Raw genomic sequence first — 17,328 nt, 5'->3', positions numbered from 1 at the left:
TTGCTTTACCTAATGAAGTATTTATTCTGATTGATTTGTTGTGTCATTTTTTTTTAGATATCTTAAAATTGTATATGTATTATCTTTATGCATTATTGTCACAAAAAATTAAAATTTAACTTGTTGTTTACTCATAACTATTTATAATTAATCGTATTGAAATAATATCGTTAATCTGTAGTAATCTGTTTTCTCTTCAAAACTACGCTACTTTTACGTCAATCAACTTCCTAGATATCCAGTATGCCATATATTATTGATAAATTTAAAATAAATCCAATATATTTTTGACATAATTCTTTCCATAAATAACAATACAATTCAATATGCATTTAGTGCTGTTTTACCTGGGTAAAAGATATGTCGATAGCCGTTTGTGATTAATTGTTAATTTTCAATTTTCTCTTTTAATCCGGCGGAATGAACGCGTTTTAGGAGATCTGACACGGCCTACTGTGGCGGGGGCTCGGGATATTTGTTTGTTAGTTTATGACAAGAGGGATTATCTTTGGCTCGTAAGTTAGCCGTGTTGACAAACCCCTCGGGCGGTACGGAAAAAAAAGACTGGCCATAAAAAACCAGGTAGCGGACCGGAGATGGGTTTTATTTAATTTTATTTTATTTTTTCCTATTTGACTGTTTACCCTTTTGAGTTCTACCACTGGGTTTTTGTGTGTAAAAAGCGAGATTATGTTTGGCGAAGTTTAGTAAGACAATTCCGATTCAATCCAATAGAAAATCCAATTGCTATATTTTATAAGTCTTTTGCGCTATATGCATAACTTGTTTTTATTATTGTATATTTTATTCCCTAGACCCTTATTAATCGGTCGTGCACAGTTTTGTCTCGATGGTAAATATTCTATGTAATCAAGTAATTAGTTAATGACAGATAAAATCAACTGACCAATGATTAGAATCAACAGTGCGAATCCTTTTGGAAGAGGGATGATTTATTATTGACATTAACAGTAAATTGCGGAAAGCCGAAACGTATCAGATCGAGATATACAGCGTGAACGGGCGGAGCAGAATAATCAGAGAAAATCGAATTGTCGAAATCTGTCCAACAATGCAGGCAAATCGAAATTTAATGTTCGATCAAAAACAACAGTTGGAATCTGGGCTGCAAGTGTTGACAAGGCTACTCTATTCGTGAATTCGAAACCAAAGTACATCCAAATGAGCTATTTTGGTGGCAAACACCGGAACTCCGGGGTTTGAAATGACCTCTGATGATGCGAACCCCTGTTTAAAAAAAACCACACCCCTAAAAGAATTAAGCCTTTTATTATTTATATCTTTACAAACATATCCGTTCTATTTTCCCAATTTTTAAAAGGTTTTTAGGTAATTTATGCGTTCAAGTAATAAACAGGAAAACACGTTGAACACAAATCTGCTCTATGATTATATATTTTGAAAAGAATTATCTAAAGAAACACTTCACCACCCTAAACAAGCATAGAACTCTGGTTACATTCACTCCCCCAGAGTACTCCATATTCTTCGGAGTGGATTTACTAAATCTAGTACTTACGACAAAAATTGTGTATTCAACAGTTTGTTGCTAGCTTTAGATACTTCTTATATATATATATGCATTACGCATTTTATGTCTAGTGTGTATTCCGTAGTTGACAACCTGAGATACAAATGAGATACTAGCATTTTAGGATATCGCGACATAATTTTCATACAAAAGCGGAGTCAGTAGCTGATCGAGACGCTCAAATGGCAACAGGTAGAAAAATACGATGACCTCAGCTGTTTGTCGGTCCCTAAACTTCCCACATTTGAGTTTTGAGAACAAACAGAAAACAAACACTTTGAGTGAGTACAAGTACTTTGATTGAATTTAAAAATACTAGCATTGTATAAATTCATTTTTTCCACATCCTACATGTATTTGTAAAATTCAAACAATGTTTATAAATCCCAGGCCCTGAAGATGATCTCAATAAAGATGGAAACGTTGGCACGATAAAGAAAATGTGTTTCTAAAACCTACGTCACACTAGACCGCATCTCACAATCTCCAAATAATAATCTTTGTTTTGGAATGATAATCGATTGAAATATCAAACGGTGTACACAGTGGTTTTCATGTTGGTCAGGAGTAAAAACAAAAATATTCGATTGGTTTTTTTCCTGTTGGAACGAATATGTTTAAGTTTCTAAATGAACACAACCGTGTATCGTCGCGTAAAGAAAACACAAGGAATCCCTTAGAACCTTGCAATAGGTTTAATGTAAACAATTTAAAAACAAAGTGCTTTTTAGTAAAATTTCTTCTCTTTTAAAGTACATAAAGTTTGATTTTTAAAGAGCAGTCAGTTTTGAGTTGAGTTATCCTCTAACTTTCCAACATCTCGTAAGTAAATTTCCGTGTATCCCTTAGTTTATTATACGGTAATTAATAGTTTAACTTTTATTAATGCGTCATTTCAGTCAAACTGACCTTCTCGATCCGAATAGTCGGCGGTCCTATGGCCATATCCAGAAAGGGCTGGAAACCATTCGGCCGCAACGGCAGCAGCCTCCGGTGGGAAACCGGCTGGCTCACCAAACCAGTATTTTACTCTCGTATCGTTCTTATTGGCCGTTTAATCATCGAACCCCGCTCTCGCATTAGACGTTCCGCTCTAAAGTTATTGTTTTTTCTAAAAATATGAAAGTTACAAATTAAAGGACTGAATATACGCTCAAGGAAACGCTCACACTTTTCGTTTTGTTCACAGAAATACGCTGTTACTGCAATTTGGCCGAGTGCGTCGAGACGTCGTACCTCTGCAAGTCCGAAAGCCTGGGATGCTTCTCCGACTTGACCTCGTCGACGGACTTCAACAAGGCGAGCCACGGCTGCTTAGAACTTTTACCAAGGTATCTCACAATATAATTTCTTATTTGCATGAACGTTGAACCTTGAAAATAGCACTATTTATAGAATATTACACACAAGGCAAACATCAGTTCGCAAAATCCATGTTTTCCTTTATGTTCGAGGATGCCAGTAAAGGATCAAGATTGGTCTCAAGTGAAAATTGATAAATAAATAGTCATAGAATAAATGAATAGTTATATTCACCCTGAATTATTCGATACTATTGTCGAACATCAAAACAAATATATGAAACGCAAGCTATTGTTCAGTTTAATGCATATTGAGCAATACAAATCGAGCGTGTGTAGGGACTAAAATTTAGTCTTACATTAGTTGGCAATCAACTTATTTGCTTGTTATAAAATGCTCTTATATTTTTTCCAGGGAAAGGAACCACGGGTGCCAAAATTTGCCCGGTGCCCCGAAAGGGCTGCCGCAGAACACGCTTCTGCTCTGCTGCAAGGAGGATCTTTGCAATCACGTCGATAGCCCCGAGACAAGAAACAAATTCAACGAGACCATCCACGGTGAGTTAACATAAACCGACATAAAAAATGAGCTTTTTAAAATCGGTTGTTTCGCCCAACGGTAAACAGACAGGGTCTGTTTTGGATCTCTTCAAGCCCAGCTGGGCCACATGGCTTTAGATCCCACAGTTGTTTGTTTTTCGACTCCCGCTGTACAAGTTGAAGCTTTTGTTTCTTAACACTTCCGACATCGAGGAGATCGACAAGTGTGTCAAGTTTGTAATAACAAAAGAACTATTGAATAAGATTAAGCTAGATCTGTTTTTAAATTTCTAAATGGTTTATATATAAAACGTACAAAAGATGATTTTAATAACATATTTTACTCTCAAATATCACTAAAACTGCCGTTTTTATAGATCACCATGAGTTTCTTTTATAAAGGCCACAAACGGAATAAAACTTTCTTTTTTTTTTTTTACTATTTAGTAAACCGGAAGGGAAACTGAATTTTAAAAATGTAGTAAAATGCCTTGATTCTTTATATTATTTTTCGGTTATTTTATTAATTGCAATAAGTGTGTTTTAAATTAATTCATCTTTATGTAGGGTATTGGTTGAAATGAAACAGTTAATGTCACAAGCGGGATTCGAACCCACGACCTTCGGCTAAATACACCGCTGCTCTACCACTTGAGCTACGTGACTTCGATCCACTCGGTCACTAACTTTCTATCTCAACCTTTTCATCACCTTTTGAATTTGTATTTGAGATGGGAAGTTAACGTCCGAGTGGTTCGATGTCACGATAGCTCAAGCAGCGGCGTATTTAGCCGAAGGTCGTGGGTTCGAATCCCGCTCATGACACTAACTTTTTCATTTCAACCAATACCTTACATAAAGATGAATTAATGGAAAGAAGTTATTTGGTCAATCGGACCATGAAATATAATGGATTTAATATGTTTTAAATTTTGAGTTTCTCTAAAAGTAAAAACGTTTTTGGTTTTTTGTTTTATCATATTATGATTTATTATAACCCACAATCAGTTTTAATGGTGGTTTCACAGAATTGGGAATTTTCAATGCTTTTTTTATCGCATTGATTGGATACATGAACAATGACAACATTATCAGAAAGGTCGGCGGTTTTCTAATATCAACGGTAAAATTTTCATGATGGGGAGTGTTGCATAAATTTTGCAATAAGGAATTCCCTATGTATTTTACAGTATAGTTACTTATTCCTCCTATTTGACAGCTTGCTCTCTTTAGGTCTAAGCAGAACCGTGAGTAGTAGTAGGAAAGAGGATTAAAAATAGTGAAAAATCAGGTTATAAATACACTGACGTGTCTGCAGATCAATGGCCTCATGTCAGAAATGGATATAATTCTTTAAACTATGCTTAAAAATGTGGAATGCTACTAGTGCAAAATGTGGAAAATGCTAGTAAAAGACTACTAAGCAATTGTGGTAATTGTAGAAATATTAATTAAGATGGCAGAAATTTTCCCATCTACCTTCTCACCGATTGAAAATGTTGATCAATAAATTCTGTGCTGAAACGCTAATGCCACGAAATGTTCCAACGTTCCGTCAATGAGTTACATGCCCCTCGAACCGGATATATCTTATCAAACGTCTGACAGCAGTGGTAAAAACAAATAGAGATCAAAATAAACTGCATTGAAACTCGACTCGTCGAATGATTGATCGATGCTCACTCAACGAGAGCCTTCATCGCGGTCGGAAAATAAAACGGAAATCCTCGAAATGCCGAGTTCCCAAAGGGCACTTGACTACTTGGAGGAGGTGCTTCACTCTTTTGTTCTTTGGGCCGCAAGTCATCGTCGGGCTCGAGTGGTCCGCGTGGCAGCTCCTCGTCTTTAATTCCTCCGGCTCGGTAATTTTTTTAACCGGAGGTCATTAATAATTCAACGCGGCGGACCGCAAATGGAACAGGGGCCTTGTCGCAAACCGCTTCCTTCCGAGCAGAAAAAATAACAATGAATGTCGTGTAAAAAACACGAATAGATGAAAAGTACCTAATGAAACGTTAAACAGATTTTCTTCTCTAGTGTGTTTCAAAATGCAAAAGTAAACGAAAAAACATAGACAGATGTTTTCAAAAAGCATCTACACCCAGACCCACAGCGAGAATAGGCGTGTCAGAGATGATCTGTGGCACAGTAGACAATCATTTAATGAAGAGAATAGCAATAGCTAAATTTGGTGTTAATCGTTTCTGAAACGACTTTATTAACGACAGAAATGTCCCTCCTCTTGCCAAATATAATCTCTTTAAAGCTTTTTCGCGATCAATTATATGTTATGGCGCTCAATGTTGGGGGTTTCAACGGTTTGAGCTGTTGGAATGATTTCATCTTTTTTTTTATTAAAACGTTATTTCGGCTACCCCCCATGACACCTAATTATACGTTAACGATGGAGACCTCGACTTCCCTCGTTAAAGTTTTCACCTTCAGCCTTCATGTAAGATACTGCATTAAAATGCTAAATTCGCCTGCTCACCGCCTTTCTCGTATGTTGTAAGAAGAAAAACGTTTTGGTTCAAGGATTGATGTGGTGGTGTGCAATTTCCAACTTAGAAAATAGGGACAGTTCATGGTCATCAGTCAGAGGATGGACCAATGTAATGGGGAGAAGTGTGTGCGCTCTGCTGGAATATCTAACCGTTTTTTACTTTACAAGGATTTACAGCACTCCCCAAATTTATTAAACTTAAATGCCCATAGTACTGAACTTTCAGCTATTGAGCTAAGTTGGTTTTTCAAGTTAAGATGCCAGTTGCTCTACGTGCTAAGGTGTCAATCTTGTGCTTTGTGTAAGCTAAGTAGGATGCCGTCCATTTTTTGGCTGTGTGTTCCATCCTCACTGAATTTACATTTACCCATATGGAAAGCCTCTAACTATCCCAAACCACCCTTCCAATCATCCCCAAAGAATTGCTTGATACTAATCAGATACGCGCGGCAAACTTGGTCTTATGGTTTTGAACTAATTAGGGAATTCAATTATGATTAAGTTTTTGTCTTTTTTTAAGTTTTTTTCTTCGTGAATTCTTAAAAGTTTTCTACCTTTTAGTTTTCAATTAGATAGTTCATATTTTTGTTGGTGTAGTATTGTAGCTTCGACTAGCTGTTTAATGTTAATTTACTTTGTTTTGTATCTTTTTTTTGTTGCTAAATGAACATTATTAAGTAGACAATCCATTTTTACTAGCTGATTCGAATAGAACACTGTGTAATCAAACATATCGAAACCCCTCGCCCCAACCTCAATTTCAAGTAAGAATCCTCCCACTCCACCATAAACTCTTTTATAGTTCTGGTGACTATTTTAGAGTCCAACTCTGGGTTTTAAAAAAATCTCCACTCAGCTCCGACGATTGATAAAGAGATGGATCAGAGCGTTTTAAATAATGATTGCCACGACAGCAAAACAGTTTATCGTGGTCGTATCGTGGAAAGGAGGCGATCTCGTGGGATCCCCTTTCATTATTCTGAATTAATGCCCCACGGAACGGAATTGATGTCATGTTAAAAACAATAAAACGGCCGGAGAGGGCGTAGATCATGCAGGGCACCGCTCTTGATACAACGGGAGACACGGCCTCTCAGCGGGGTGCTAGCCTTTCCTCTCCTCACGTCTTTTATACCCTCCACGTTCTACATTACGACCGGCTTTCCGGCGATTAATTAAAATTCTTAATGACCCGGGCTCCATTTCGAAACAGGAATGTAAATCATCTCGGAAAACGCCTTATTTAAAGAATTCATTAGACGATGTTAATATTAACTTTTTTTTAATTAAGGATCGTGAAAATAAATAGGCAAGATAAGAAGAAATACATCGTCGAAAAACACGGGCCTAATGTAAAATGTAGTTTTATTGCCTCATAATAAGCTTGCCCTAAAACTATTAATATGTATATGATTTATGTTTAAATACACTTTTCACTTGGTGTTTATCTAAGAAGAGATCGCTCACGCATTTCTTTCGTCACTTCACTAAGTCGAACTTCCAAATTCCGACTCTTGCTTATTTCATATTCAACTAGTGGCCTGTTGGGGCATTCGCCCCGTTATACAGGGTGCCTTTTTAGAAAGCCAGGCAGAATTTCTCTTGAACGAATGATCAAAAATCAATCTATCAAAAAATCAAAAAATAAGTGTATAATATTTTTTAGTCTAGTTTTAAATTTTTACCTTTTTGGGAGTAAAAATATTCAGGGGACCTCAGGCCCAGTTCAACTTCAAAATTTCAAATACGACCTTATACATCCTGACAAGCATTTTAAAGGTTGTTTTACGCTGAAAACAATAGTGAATCGGATTTGAAATTTGTCAATAAATGACATAGTTATGGCCAATATTTTACTGTAGTTCGCGCAAATCCAAATTCCTCTCTCCGAAATGCTGGAAGGGTTTTAGATTTTCCAAAAAATAAAATTTGGACTTACAATTCTAAGCCGTATTGCTCTCACCTTGTCCAGGGGCTTCGGCACTTTGATTATGACAGGCGTCCTACGTTCCTTGCACAAATATCGATTTGGAAGGCTGAAGAAAACGTACTTCCCTATGGACTGATGAATTAAAGATCACCTCTAATGACATTTGTGGTTTACTCTGGGGCGATAAGGAAATTTCTGGGAGTACAACTCGACTGCACGACGCGCAATACAACTATCAATAAAGCACTCGCTGTTGATCGGAAAAACGTGCTCTTCTGTTCATTTTGAATGGAACACTGAATGTAACGAATAGGTATTATTGTAAAATTTATTTACTTACAGGAATTGTTTCAGCTGCAGTCGTGTATGCTTCAGGTTCAGCATAAGTTTTAACCAGGTTTAGCCAAAATGCCCCTAAGAGCTGTCAAAACTGCAAGGTCTAGTTTTTTGTTTTCTGGGCGTCTTGAACGCACGTCTTCAGCTTTGAAGAAGTCAATAAAATATAAATGACCATATGACATCACCTTCACGTGGCAATAAATCCGATATAATTCTGTAAATGTGTCCTGGTATTTTCAAAATCCAACTCCTTGAATTTTTTCCTTATGGCAGAAAAAGAGGCCAGGTTGTAATTCCGTATATTGTTCTATATTGTTCATAAAATTTGGACAATTAAGGAAAAGTTCCTGTAACTCCAAACTGATTTGTGGCTCTGGCAGTGAAATAAGACCATTGTAGCAGCAGAAGTTAAAATGACCGCTGTTTTCTCGGCCTCAAAGTGTTTAGCGTTGCAGTGCGCACATCTAACATCCATTGAACTTAAACTGTGCTCTGGTATGGAGTTTTCGTTCAACATAGTTTGTCGTACACGGAGTGAGACTGCTTTTTTCGTTTTTCTCGTGTTCTGAAAAATATAATACACAATAACACAACAATATTAGTACTAAAAAATAATGTAACTGCAACTGCAATGAGGAAAGACGTACACAACGGCCCAGAGACTTACGAAGTTTGAAATCAGGGCTTTCGTTTAAGCCATCAAGAGCGAAAATCCATGGAGCGGTTCGGTATAATTTTTGATCGGCGCGTTTCGGGCGTTCACAATTATATTTATGAAAAAGATGCCACAATCCGGTTTTCAGGATGAAATTACTAACTTTCAAAGCTTAGCTGAGAAAATCACTGGGTAATAAGTGCCTGTTATTATTGGGAGTACAAATGGATTTGATGTTTCATAATTATATTAATTTTTCTGTTTGGTTCTATTACATTTTTCTTTAGCTGTGTGCAAAGCGCAATGGTTATGTCGCCTTTCTGCTAAATACTCGATCTGATAAATATTTTTAGCAAACAATTAGCGATAACAAATGGACCGACTTGTACGACTTTTGTAGGTTTTAGGGCCGGCAAACAACATTGGTCATCGCCTGTTCTCTCTTTCTTAGCTTTACATTTCATCTCTGATCTTTCTCGCGCTTTAATCCTACTAATTTTTTTACTGTTTCTCCAGTCAAGTTATGATGCTTTACGATATAACGGTAACCGACTCTCTCTTTTCTTTATCCTACTGCTAGCCTCTCTGAACCCCTCTGAGCCTCTTTAATTGTGTATAAAATAACCCAAATAAACAGAAACTCAGAAATAAGATAAAAACATGTTAGTCCGGTTAGCATTCACACTACCCCAGAGTATTCGATATTCCTCGTGGTAATTGTTAATATACCCCCTCCGTTCATGCAAATAAATACATTCGTTCCAATAAATAACACATATCTCATACATGAAGGTACAAAGATCTGTATTGAAAATATTTATGGCCCGATTGGATCCTTGTAAATTTTTAAATCGCAATTCGACCAGCTCTGTCATTATAAAATTTTACAATAAAATAATAGAATTGCCTCTTACTGCCTCTACTCTTATAGAATTGCTTAATCCAGCAGTATTAGGTATTAAACTTTTCTTGTAGAATTTTTTAATTCTCTGCAACTATTTCACTTAACTGTCTTATTAGCATATTATATAACAAACAACAACTATATACTTGGCGTTACACCTTATTCATCTTCTTATACAGCAGCGTTTCGAAATATAATACACCATATATCTTAACATTTGTGCGATTGTATTATAGAAGTTAGTTTTAGACAGATTATAATTTGCATATGTTGGGGCTGAAATGGCCTAGCTTTCGAAAGCCTCAGTTGGATCTCACCCCGTAGGTTGGGAAGCGACGATCTCCTGGGCATCTGGTTTAAGGGGGATACTGGCGACCCAGCAGCATCACTGGGTAGGTGAACCCCCGAGATCCTAGGGTCCGGTGATCCCTAACCAACCCTAGGGTCAGTACATCAGGGAGTTCCTTCGGGGGTGAAAGTTCAAATATCATTCCATCAGCTTATTTCATATCTCTGATTATCTATCATATTAAATATTCATCTTGCATTTTTACTTCTGAGTTATTAGCGAGAAAGCTATTGCAGTCTGAAAGTGGTTTTCTCACGAAATGACAACCTGTGGCTCATAATATGTAACAATAATCATCCATACAGAAGCCCTAGCCGTCGTAGAAAACCTTATGAATCATGTTCATATGCCGCTTATGATTAAAATCGTCTAGGTGTTGCTTTCTTTGCAATTGACAAATTTTACAATAAGAAATGATTATGTTAACTCGATTAAAGCTATTGATGTTGGTATTTCCAATTAATTAGTAATTGTAATAACGATAAGAAAGTAGTAACTAGGGACTTCTGAGGCCCAGTTGTTATGGTGCGCGTCCAACTCTTGTTTGCCACACTACCGGTTCTAATTCCAGTATTTAAAAAAAAATTATGATTAAAGATTAAAGATTCTATGCATGAATAGTTTTTAACATATATCAAGTAAATGTATTTTTAATGATGTGAATCTCTTGTCTTTATTTCTTACTAATGGAAATTGTTGCATTTTGCCAGCGGTCGCAGCAGTCCACGCGAACAATGACGAAGCACAGATGCTGAAAGGTCCAACGTCCCGCAGGCCGGGTTACAGCAGCCACGAGGTGTGGTTCAAAGCGGCGACGATAGCCGTGCCGATCTGTGGGGCTCTCATTCTGCTCATGCTCATCCTTCTCGCTGTGAAGATCCTGAAAACAGATCCTCAGACGCATCCGCCCAAGCTCAGGTATACACCGCCACCCATGCTTTTTTCATAAAGAGACTCACCGTGCTTTTACTTTTTCCAGGGGGAAAGGAGGCGGCTCGCCGAACTTGCTGTCAGTGGTGGCCCACAATCCATCGGCGGACACCAATATGAATCCGGCTGTGAAGAAGCTGCCGCTACTCTACCGGCAAAATGACTGCAGCATGCCGGAGGGCGAGAAGCCGGCCCCACAGGAGAAGAACGAGGCCAACGACAAGCTGAATCGCAGCCCCGACCTAATCGACTTCCACTTGCATAAAGTGTCCAACCGGGCGCCTTGCAATCTCTACCAACCGCTGCTGCCTCCCGCCGGCGTCGACGCCGCCCACTACAAGCAACTCTACAGTAAACCTCTAGTCTGGGGTTGGCCCAACCACCAATGATGGGCAACGAGTTTTTTCCTCGAACACAAATTGCCAAATACGTTGTAAATTAAGGGTTTAAATTGATTTTAAGTTTTAAAAAAATCGAAAAAGAGCTGAATTTAGCGCAAAGTGTATTCGTAGATTTTTAATGTTTTGAAAAAATCAAGTGCCTAAAACTGATTCATTTTTAACTTTGATGATCTGAATGAGCTCCAAGGATGTTTTACCCTAGGAGAGAGTTTTCCTTGTTAAGTCCAAGTCAGATGTTTGTGCTAGTCATGAATGCTAATGTTTGGCAAATTTGCAATTTTATTCGTCGCTTTATTGTTTTCGTTTGAGGACCCAGCCAATTCGTTGTTTTGTAGGAGTTTTAATTTTGTGCACTACTATTTTGATTTTTAAAGTGATATTTTGTAACTTGTTCATATTGTACATAGGTGTAAACACTTCTTCCTTTTGTAATATAACATATTTTTGTAATATCTATAAACTATATTTAAAAAGACTGTACTTATGTATATCGTTATAAATATGTAATTAGTATTTTGATTTTCCGCTCTTTGTATATAATATTTTTAATGAGACGACTGTCCTTGAGTTGTTATGATAAAATCTTAGGATAGGCTTTCCCATTTGGAAAGAAATGCAAAAAGTGATAGCACATCTATTTTGTAACGATAATGTGCCAACCTTTATTATCGGTGATAATAAAAATTATTTATAAATATTTTAATTTTGTTGTCTTCCTTGAACCTTATTGAGAGATGGTTAGTATTAAAATTAAGATTTGACTCCAATTCATAAAACAGCATGTCCACTGCATCAGTTTAACAGTATTTCAAGAGCCAGTTTTACAACATTCAGTTATCAGTTTTTTCCATTTTTTTTTTTTTTAATTTTTAAACTAAAAAAAGGCAAATGCCATTGTTCAACATAGTTTTTCATATATGGAGCGAGTAAGACTGTTTTTTTTTTTTCGTTTTTCTCGTATTCAGGACGGAAAACCTGCCCTCACTTCAGTGGGTGGCCACTGATTAAAGAAAAAAAAAAATACAATAATAAAGAAATAGAATGCATTACAGTATTAGTACTGAAAAGTACTGACACTGTAACTGCAAGAGACATACACGGCGGCCAAGGGATGTTTTACAAAGTTTGAATTCCACACTAGAAAGGTCGACCTAGGTCTACAGACGAAGATGTGGTGAGAGTTGGCCTCGCATCTTCAGATGGACGTAATTTCATAAAGATCCTCAAGAGAAAGGTATGCCACATATTGTATGGTTCCCCAGGTGGCATTCCATGATGGGTCATTCATGTTCTAGGATTGCATCTCCTTGAACGCCCGCACCAAATTGGTTGTGTGTGAGGAAGATCTCTAACTTCACAGAGGTACTTACAAGACATAATCGAAGAACATGTAGTGCCATTTGCCCCCCCCCCACAAGGTGAGTGAGTCTTGCTAAAGCAGGATAATGCGAGGCCCCCATAGAGCACCCATTGTGGATGACTACCTGAATGAGGTTGAAATTGAGTTCTTCATGTGGCTAGCTCAAAATCCAGATGTGAACTCAATCGGACTAATTTGGGACCAACATAAGCACAGAGTATGACGGCGAAACCCAGGTCCTAACATCCTAGAAGAGTTGGAAATGGCTGTTCATGATGAATGGGAAGCAATTTCTCAGGATTTTATCAGAAATCTTTTCCAAAGGAATGTAAAGGTGTTTAATAGACGTGATTCATGCTAGAGGTGGAAATCCTCCATATGAAAGGGAACAACATTTTTTTAAAAGCATTTTTATTTGTTTTTGAAATTTCCAGTTTTTTTAACAACATGGTATTCAACCTAACAAATCAACCACCTCAAAACTCCTGCTGTTGGAAAATTTTATATTAAATGCTTTTTCCTGCAATAAACAAATTGTTGTATTTACACGGACCTCAGTAAGGCATTTGATTGTGCCAATTTAATCTGCTTTTATCAAAATTTAATATTCAGAGCCTCCACAGACCAATTTGTTGTGGTTTCATACAAATAAGAAGATAGCTTCAAGTAAAAATGAAGAATTCCTTGTCTTCAGAAGTTCTCCCTCAGAATATAAACTTCTTGCTCTTTGCTGAGGTTGTCAAGCTGTACCATGTAATTAATAATGATAATGACACAAAAATACTTCAAACCACTTTTTCTAATTTTATTGATTGGTGCTCAAAAAATGGACTTAATTTGGATAAATGCTTTGTGATACCATTTTTTTAAATGTTAATTAAGTTAATTCATCATATTTTAGCAAATGAAAAAATGAAGCAAAATGCAAAATGAATAACCCCCAATTGTTAAGCCTAATGTCTTTCAATTTCACCCCTTCCACTCTCAGTCCAAACTCAAAAATATCATTACTTACTTCACTATGGTATTTATTTATATATGGATACCACCACATACAAAAATGTATAAATGTATTACAAGTAATTACACATAAAAAGAGCTCATCATGCTAACAACAATCATTACAATGTTTACACATAATATGGTGTTATTTACAATGATATTCGTGTTGTTGAGAGTGCGACACACAATAATAACACATCTACACAGAAAACAAACACTTTGAGCCCTGAAGATGATCTCAATAAAGATCGAAACATTGGCACGATAAAGAAAATGCTTTTCTAAACCTACATCACACCAGAACGCATCTCACGATCTCCCAATAATCATTACGGTCATTAAACACCACACACACTAATACAAATAATGAATGATAGTGGGGAGAGATAAGCACCTTGAGGAACACAGAAGATACCTTAATTGGCACAGATGGATATTCTCCTATTTTAACAATTTGGAGAAAATGTGAAATAGTTAGAAAAACCAAGATAAAAGAAGCAATTGATACCACTTTTTTTAAATTTTAACTGTTAATAATAAGCATACTACTAGTAAATATATTTTTTTATTTCTCTCCTCTTAAGGGTCCCTGGGCATTCAGGGCTTACAGGCAATGCAAAAGTTGAAATCCTGACCAAAGAGGAGGATATATTCTTATATAGGTATAAGCTTTTTTAAAAAATATGTTTATGTAATATATATTCTATCTCCTCTTCTCTCTCAATTTAAGCTGATGTACCCCAAGGCTCTATTCTTGGATCCTTACTGTTTTCTGTGTTTCTAAATGACCTTCATTAGTTCTTAATTTCTCCCTATTATGCTGATGACACTCAGCTTTACATTCAATGTTCTACAAGCAACATCTCTAAAGCTATCTATCTGCTCAATCGTAATATTCCTTCTCTCAATCAGTGGTCAAATAATAACAGCATTCTTTTAAAACCTAACAAATCCCAATCCATATTAATTCCCAATAAACCTATTAATACAGATTGAATATATCCTCCTCATATATTAATTTTTATCCTGAAATTAAAAATCTCAGCGTTATTTTTAACTCCAAAATGTGAGCTCTATTATTAAAACGGTCTACTCAAGCCTCCATTCTCTTCAACCCCTTAGGTTTTTTTACTCCATAGAAAACTAGAGTTCTCCTTGTTAAATCCATAATATTTTTTACTCTCCAGCTGTAGTGCTAATTTTTCACATTCTTTAGACTCTCAATCTGCTCATCACCTTCAAATTGCTTATCATTCCTGCACTATACTGTTATGATCTTAAACCAAGATATCATATTTCTTCCTATATTAATGTTTTCAGCAACCTTAACATTCTAAACACTTATAAACTTTCAAAAAACATTTTTCCTTCATTCCTCATGCAAATGTGCCAATCTTATCTCAAGCCTTCAACACTGTAAACATTTAGCCTTATCCTTCAGAACTGCAGGGACAAGATTATGGAATTTCCTTCCCTGGGAAGCAGTTCTACTTCCTGACTGGCTTCTTTCAGGACCACGGCATCTGACTTTTAAAACCTACATGAATCATCTCCTTTTCTTCCCTCTTCTTTTTCCCATTTCCTTTGTTGTTTTTTTTCACAAGGGTTCGCAACAGCAGAGGTTATATAAAACCCTCAGGGTGCAGGTGTTTTTGAAAAAAAGCCCATTTGTAAGTATGTCGGGTGCGAATGCAGGGCCGCTGGATTCGAACCCAGGACCTTTACCTTACAGGGATGAGTGCTATGTCAACGCCTAAACCGTTGCGGCCACCGACGCCCCCCATTTCCTTTGTTCTCTTTTGTAATGAAGTTTCAACATTTGATTATAAATATGTAATTAATATTTTAAAGAATATATTACTGTCATTATTTGTTGAAGTCGTGAACGACACACACAGTACTGTCATTATTGTTTTGTAAATTTTACAATGTTTTATTATTATTGCTGTTATTATTATTTTAATATGGTTATAAAACTAAATTTATTTCTAATATATGTACATGTAAGGGGGCTTAAAGCCCTATTTGAACCTTTAAAATAAATAAATAAATAAAATATATGTTTGTATTTTTTTTCTAGTTTATATGAATTTTGTCTTAGCATTTTTATAACTTTAGACTTGTGATTGTTGTTGTATATTTGTAAATGGGATTCTTGCCCATCTAAATTGTCAAAAATGAATAAGAGATATTTGTAATTTATTCTTACTCTAATAATTTTAATTAAATTAATTGATATATTCTTGTTAGTTAGATAAAGCAAAATAGAAAATACAAACCAAAAAGAAAATTTTTGTTAATGCTAATTTTTAATAACAAATTTACTTACGAATAGAAAAAATGAAGATTACTCATTTTGTAAACAAACACCTTTTCTTGTCTTTTCTCCATTTTAATCCAGTTGTCCTCTTTAACCAAGGAAAGACATCATCTTAAAAAAGAAGTTGACAACGTTATTGTGAGAACGAGTGATCGAGGTCACCGGTAGGTGGATATTGTTGCGGCAGTTGGCGTTTCTCAGAGCGAGATCTCCCAGGCTTTAGCTCGATTCTGAGAGACTGGAAGTGCCAATAGGAGGTCTGGTTGTAGTGGATCTCAGCGCATTACAATGCTAAGGGAGGATAGAAATATTGTCACGATTAGTAATCGTTTGTGGGAAGTTGGCCACACAAACGATTACTAGGGACATAATATGGCCCTAAGAGAAAGCCTGCAGCAACAGCCCACCACTAGCAACTCAGGAGAATATGGTGCGAGCGCCTAGAAGAGAACAACAATTGGAATGCTGTTATGTTTACTGATCAGTTGCATTTCTGTCTGTATAGTGATAACAGGCACTCTATTGAGAACCGGGGATGTGTACCCCTGATAGTGCTTCCTTCAGTTAAGTTTGAAGGAGGCGATGTAATGAGCTGGGATTTGCACTGGAGGACGAACTGGACTCCATACTATTGAAGGCAATCTCATGACAGTCCTTTATGTCCAAGAAATTATCGAGGGTACATCCCTCAAAACAGGGATTTTCAATTTCCGGATGACAATGCCAGACCTCATAGTGGCAGAGTTGTGGGAAATTTCCCATCTGCCCCTTTCTCCATTGTCAAATCCCATTGATCACATGTGGGATGCGTCGATCCCCATCCGCAGCCAGTTGACCTGCAACAACTGAGTGCAGCATTGTAACACCTACGGAGTGAAATTCCCTATGAATTTAATGGCAACTTATTTATGTCAAAGTACCTGTATGCCTAACAGGTGCAGAGAGGTTTTACCTAACAGAGGACATTACACACGGTATAAATTGTTTCAAGCAATTATTGTGTCCAATAAATAAAATTATGGAATTAAAACCTTTTACTTTAGTATTTTTCAAAATCACTTAATTAAAGTTAACTTCAGTAAAAAATATAATAATTTCTAATGAATTTTAATGCAATTTATAATGTGTGGTGATTAGTGACCGTTAATCGATAATTATTCAGAAATCGTGAGATGCGGTCTGGTGCAATTTATAATAAAAATGCTAGAGAAAGTAAATATTATAAAATAGGCAAAATCCATA

General features: G+C 36.4%; 1 protein-coding gene across 1 annotated transcript in view; it reads left to right on the top strand.

Annotated features, from left to right (window-relative positions):
* LOC106668493 (BMP and activin membrane-bound inhibitor homolog) overlaps window positions 1-12,107 on the top strand; it is a 47,250-nt gene extending 35,143 nt beyond the window's left edge. The window contains exons 2-5 of the mRNA XM_014397324.1: window positions 2,742-2,883; window positions 3,269-3,411; window positions 10,784-10,991; window positions 11,053-12,107. Coding sequence (XP_014252810.1) covers window positions 2,742-2,883; window positions 3,269-3,411; window positions 10,784-10,991; window positions 11,053-11,392 — 833 coding nt within the window. The 3' untranslated portion in view covers window positions 11,393-12,107. The remainder of the gene's footprint in view (window positions 1-2,741; window positions 2,884-3,268; window positions 3,412-10,783; window positions 10,992-11,052) is intronic.
* Window positions 12,108-17,328: the final 5,221 nt, after the last annotated feature.

Source organism: Cimex lectularius, unplaced genomic scaffold (genome assembly GCF_000648675.2).
Source record: "Cimex lectularius strain Harlan isolate CLEC.00 unplaced genomic scaffold, Clec_2.1 scaffold144, whole genome shotgun sequence".
Taxonomy (NCBI): domain Eukaryota; kingdom Metazoa; phylum Arthropoda; class Insecta; order Hemiptera; family Cimicidae; genus Cimex; species Cimex lectularius.
The sequence above is the reverse complement of the archived record's forward strand: the minus strand, read 5'-3'. Positions and strand labels throughout refer to the sequence as shown.